The sequence below is a fragment of the Polyodon spathula genome, chromosome 10, assembly GCF_017654505.1.
Source record: "Polyodon spathula isolate WHYD16114869_AA chromosome 10, ASM1765450v1, whole genome shotgun sequence".
In the NCBI taxonomy this organism is placed as follows: domain Eukaryota; kingdom Metazoa; phylum Chordata; class Actinopteri; order Acipenseriformes; family Polyodontidae; genus Polyodon; species Polyodon spathula.
Genome location: NC_054543.1, coordinates 9,002,498 through 9,008,801, shown reverse-complemented (window position 1 = coordinate 9,008,801; position 6,304 = coordinate 9,002,498). Strand labels below are relative to the sequence as shown.

Sequence of the window (6,304 nt, the reverse complement as noted above, 5' to 3'; positions counted from 1 at the left end):
AGAGAGAGAGAGAGAGAGAGAGAGAGAGAGAGAGAGAGAGAGAGAGAGAGAGAGAGAACCAAACCCTTCGTAAGTATACACTGTGTATTTACACGTAATGTGCCCTATCTAGCGAAGGGAATCTCGAAATCATGTATTGCGATAAAAAATTTGTATTATATGTTGACTATTGAACAGGTGTTTTTTTGTTGCTAGTGACAACACTCAGTGACTACTTCCTTTACGGAGAAATATATGAAGGCGCCATAAATTTTTGTTGTTTATTTGGATTATATCCTTAGTAGTACATTTTATTTAATTTATTTATTTATTTATCGCTACCAGGCTCGGATCCCTTGTAGAGTTCCCTGGCACGGCGAGACTGTGGCCCCCTGGTGCGTCTGGGGCTGAGCAGCATTGCTGAGGTTGGCAATATTGCTGAGGTTCATATTCATGAAAGCGTTGGTAGCTGTGCTGGGTGGAATGGGGGGTATACTGGAGTAAGTGCAGCTGTAGTTGGAGTTGTAGGCGGGGCTGCTGTAGGTACTATAAGTGGGGTAACTGTTATAGCTGTAAGGGTTTGTCCCATAAGGAGCATTGTAGTTCTGAGAGCCCCCCAGGCAAGGCTTGCCATCCCGAACCAACACGGGCACTGCAACTCGTCTGGGCGGCGGAGGGTGGTGGTGGCCAACCATCTCCAGCGACTTGTCCTGTCGCTGCCTTTTGCATTTGTATCGCCGGTTCTGAAACCAGATCTTGACCTGAGTGGAAGTGAGTTTCAGCGTGCTGGCTAGATGTTCCCTCTCCGGCGCCGACAGGTATCTCTGCTGCTTGAACCGCCTCTCCAACTCAAACACCTGGGCCTGTGAGAAGAGAACTCTGGGTTTCCGCCTGGTTCTCTGCTTGGGTCTTTCCAATTCATCCTGCCGGCTGTCATCACAATCTTTCGATTTCTTAACAGGACAACTTTCTGTAAAAAATAAAAATAAATAAAATAAATAAAAAATGCCAATAAAAATCCATTAATTATTATTATTATCTATTTAAATAATAATAATAATAATAATAATAATAATAATAATAATAATACAAAAAAAAAAAACCCATACAGAATCATGTTATTATAATAAACTCTTAAAGAGGAAAAAAACGTTCTTTATAAATGTGCAGTTCTGAAAAAAAAAGCAAACCCATCAACCCTAGATTTACAGTAATTCTGTCACCGTCTAATCGTTTCCTTTAGTCACCCCTTCGCTCTTAATTTAGATAAGGGTAAATAATAATAATAATAATAATAATAATAATAATAATAATAATAATAATTAGGACTGTACTCTAACATAAAATATATAGAAATAGTTGATTTTTTTGTCTTAAAGATGCGAACAATGATTTAAATACAGGCAATGTAACCTTATCTGATTAATGAAGTGGAAAATAGTGCTTACATTTAAAATAAATGTGTATCACAAAATAATAATTTCACTATTTGTATACGGGAAAAGATGCAAGTATTACGCTAGCATATTTCACATTTAAAGTAAATGTACACTATTTTAAATAATGAATCACCGTCGCGATGTATTCCTTAAGACGAGCACACAAAGGAATGCACACCAAATTTAACAACGAGGCTCTTTGCATTAAGTATTTTTACGATTTGGGCGATATAGAGTTAAGATGAACATTTTCTTACTTTCATCTTGTTTATTACGCTTCCAAACCCCTTTTTGAACCAATCAAATACATATTTTAAAATAATGGAATAGAACAAAAAAAAAAAAAAAAAAAAAAACACATACAAATAGTTAAGAATTAAGCCCACAAAAATGTAAATATTGAAAAAGAATCGGGGAATGGAGTACATTACAATAGCACAACATTTGATTTATAATTAAAATATATCCATATCTATTGTTAGATTATTGTTATATTGTTAATGTATTGCAATTAGCCTAAGTATCTTTGTAGTACAACAAAAGTCTTCAAGGAAATGTACATAAATATTCTGATAAATATGAAAGCAGTCGAAATTAAATGGTTACATGTGTATTTTGCTATAGTCCACGATGTTACATTTAAAAGGACAATTTATGTCATAAAAAAAGTATCTGGTTTATGCAGCTGACAATTACAGATATCTGACATGACGCGATTAGGATGTTAATTGATTTATCACCTACCGTTTTACTAAACTATCGATTGTCTGGCTTAAACAACTAGACCCCCAACTCAACAGCCCTCATTTAAGTGAGATGTATAGACATTGTACACTCACTGCTCATAAATCAACCAAACAAATGCATGTATATTAGTTGTAGGTATTTATATTGTGTGCTGAATATGGGTTAGACTATATACAGTAGCATGCCTGTGTATGTTTTGAGGTCACCACAAAAGTGATTTACTATATAACAATGTATTAATTTTCTTGGAGGTGTAACATTCTAGTGTGTTAACTATTTTCTAACGGCTAGAAAGTATAGCCTACTCTCGAAAAAGTAATAATAATAATAATAATAATAATAATAATAATAATAATAATAAACACTTACTGGTTTCTCGGTCCTCTAGTGGATCCACCTCTAGTTTGGTGTCGTTGGAATTTTCAAGCGCTGCGTGGACATAGAGGTCGGGAGAGATGCTGGCATCCCCGTGACTGTGCGAGACAGAGAGCGAGTTAAGATAAGCCATTTTCTCCTCCCCGTCCGAGAAGCCTGGGCTCTCCGCAGCTGCGAGCATGCAAGAAGGAGGCGCGTGGAAGTGTTGCTGCTGCAGTTGCTGTAAATCCTGGTGCAAGTGCGCGCGAGGGTGCTGGTGGTGCAGGGCTTGGTGCTGTTGAGTTTGCTGCTCCAGATTCAGAATATCTTTGACAGAGAATGGTGTGGAAGTAACTGGACTTGGAAGCATTATCAGAGTCTGCTTAATCACATTCAAAATGATAACTCCACTGGAGAGGAACAACACGAGTAAAACATATATGGTTCTTTTCTTTGTGTACCTGTACAAGTATTTAAATCTTCTTCATTTCTTATAAACATCAAAGAGAAAACATTGACCCCCCTTAGAAAAGCTGAAAAACAAATCTCAGGCTGCCTAGATGATCGTTTCCATGCATGCAGAGGAGGTCTCCGGTGCTCCTTGGTACAGCCAATGCCGCAGATCGTGTCTGTTTTTGATAGTCCGGCTCCCTGTGAGCCTGTGCTCCACTCGGGGACGATGACGTCACCCCGGTTGGGCGGGGTGAGTCTGGTGAGTGACACGGGGATCTCCAGAAACGCTGGGCTGTGAATGGATTACCAGACGGATAACCCCTCCTTGGCTGTTTCCCGGATGCATTAATTACACTCAGAGAGTTGATCGCTACTTGGAGAACAGTTGAGTTATTATTATTATTATTATTATTAAATTATTATTATTATTATTATTATATATAATTGACGTATTATCAACGCTTATTTTACAAGCAATACAAGTTGTATTATTATTATTATTATTAGTAGTAGTATTAAGCAGCATAATTACTATTTAATTGTAGATATCAAGGGCACCATACTGAAAAGATGATATCATTAAAAATATGTTTTCATTGGACGCTATGTCTTCTAATTTTACCCCATGCAATCTTATTATTTGTTTAAAACACTATAATGTTGCTGCTTTGATTTGGCGTGCTACTGTGTGTGGTCTTTGTGTACGCTGTCGTTGCTGTTGTTGTTAGTATAGCTGATATATCAATGTATCTTTTTTGGGTTATCTGATACAGTAGACTAGGTTCAAATCACAAGATTAAAAACAATCCAAACCCAAAATAAATGGCTCTAGTGTTAAAACATAAAAAGTTACCATGCAGCCGTTCGTTTAAGTAGATTTGTTTTGATGGATGTTGAATAAAATACGTTTTAGGGAATTTAAAAGGTTCATTTTATGTGCTTTATTTCTTCAGGATAAACACGTGATTTGCAGAACTGTGCTGTTTAACACTCTATTCCTGCTAAACAAATTCATATTAAAGACATTAGGGATATAAAGTGCACAGAACATTGTGTAAACGCATGCACTTGACACGCTAGACAACACTTTTACCTCCATTTTATGTATGTATGTGTTTTTTTAATTAAATATTATTATTATTATTATTATTATTATTATTATTATTATTATTATTATTATTATTTTAAATACATATCTACATAGTTCATTTATATTGTTAATGAGGTTCGGTTTCGGAATAGACTGTTAATGTTTCAGGAGTGTTTTTTTTTGTTTTGTTTTGTTTTACATGATTCCCCCCCCCCCCCCCCCTTAAATATAAAGATTAATTTACCGGATTTTTTTTTTTAGACATTTATATTTACAGGAAAGTCGTGTTTACAATGGCCGAGGTTGTTTTCCCTCTCGATTTATGACTTATAACAGAAACAGCCTTTTGAGAATGTAAACACTCTGTCAGATTCATGCTAAACAGTAGTAAATCAATACGTGCCTCCAATGAGTGTAACATATATTCAATCACAGTTCTATTACACTGAAACAAAATGAAACCGATATTTTTGGATCGCCTACTGCCCTCAAGGACGCAGCTGTGCCTGCTTTAGTTCTTTAATTAACACATTAAAGACCTCTGAGTTTTACATATACCTACATTTCTACGACTGATAAACCTGTGCAATACTGTATTATTTAAAACAATCGTCCTCTAATCAAAGAATAATACATTTGTTGTCGTTTTTTTTTTAGCTTGACCTTTTCTTTTTACCCATTTTCTTAAATGTATATTTGATAAATTGTTTCACTGAAGCATCTGAAAAGCGGTGTCTTATTTATTTAAAACCACAGTTCTAGTTAAGGAAAAAAAGGTAAGTCATTCTAAAGCGCTGAAATATTACATCATATTAAAAAAAACAGATACAGATATAATACATTCTAACAATAGGGCCTATAGTCACGACTTACCTAGATATTGCAAGACAACAGCGTGAATCAGCCTCTTAATCACCTCTTCTTGTTTTACAACTGAAACTCATACAGAGTACTTAGAATTGATCCGCAATCTTTCTGCATTTTCGCCACCTGATTTTTATTTTATTTTTTTTTAAACGCTCTAAATTGGATTCTTGTCCTGTTTTGTCCTCCACTAGTACAGGTGAAGTCTATAGCACCTCGTTTTAGTGAAGTCTCTTACCTGTAGGCCGACACAGTTTCAGATGAGGGAGTATTTAAATGTATTCTTAAGAGACAGAGTTGGGGAGATAGAGACCAATAGATCGATCAAAAAAGATAGAAATGGCAGCTATTTTCCAATCTCGCTAGTGCGGGTTTTCTTATAGGTGAATTATTCATGTTCTCCTTTGGACAAGATTCATATATATTTATATTATATATTCTATATATATATATATATATATATATATATATATATATATATATATATATATATATATATATATATATAGTCCGATATCACGTTGCAGACATCTGTAGTTTTTTTTTTTAATAATAATAATTTAATAATCCCTTGAAATCGTAGTCTTGTTCATACTAAACTGTAAAGAAAACTCAGGAATTAAAACATGAACGTGCGGGGTGGAAAAAAGAAAACCTGTCTCAAGTGCGATTTCTTTTAATATAATATTTTGGAGGGAGGCAAAACTTCAAAGTTAAATCGGGCCCAAACATTTCTTTAGCCTGGCATTATCAAAACAAAAGACAAACAGAATCTTTATTTAAATAGCATTTTAAAATAAAGCGGGATTTCCAGTAAATAATTGTGCCATACAGTTTCCGTATAACCTCCGAGACAGAACTACAGCTTGGCTAAAGTTTGAAGTTACACAGGATCTCAATTCGCTGAAAACTCTGGAAGCCGCCGATTCTCTTTTTGTCTTGTGTGCAGAGGCGGCGCTCGTCTTTTAAACCGCGGTTATCAATGGTTTATTAATATACCTTATCAACTGATAGCCAGGCTCCAATAGCAATTAAAATTCCTGAAGAAAAACCGATTGACGGCTTTAGCTAAAGCAATCTCTCGGTATCAGTTTCCTTTCCGTTTTAGAGGACATTCTCCCCGCTCTCCTCTCCTCTCCCCTCTCTCTGTTTTACCCCTCTTCCAATCATCGCCTTTATCCCTTTTGTCATTCTTCTCTTCTCCCTCTATCCCCCTCTTTTTCTCCTGACAGGCTGTGAAAAGATTGTAGATTATGGATCCTTAAAAGAGAAAGCTGGACTGAACTGAATCAAAGAGATAAAACAGCAATAGAGATAACAGTTCTGCCTTGCATACACACAAGTCATCTCCACTGTCTAAATTTAGGCGCCAGATTCC

General features: G+C 35.6%; 1 protein-coding gene across 1 annotated transcript; it reads right to left on the bottom strand.

Moving 5' to 3' along the window:
* Positions 1–295: 295 nt before the first annotated feature.
* On the bottom strand, positions 296–3,282 carry nkx2.3 (NK2 homeobox 3). Its single transcript, XM_041260573.1, has 2 exons — positions 2,535–3,282; positions 296–949 (listed from the first exon to the last, which is right to left on the bottom strand). Exons 1-2 carry the CDS (start codon positions 2,887–2,889, stop codon positions 318–320), a joined length of 987 nt encoding a protein of 328 aa, XP_041116507.1. The 5' UTR covers positions 2,890–3,282; the 3' UTR covers positions 296–317.
* Positions 3,283–6,304: the final 3,022 nt, after the last annotated feature.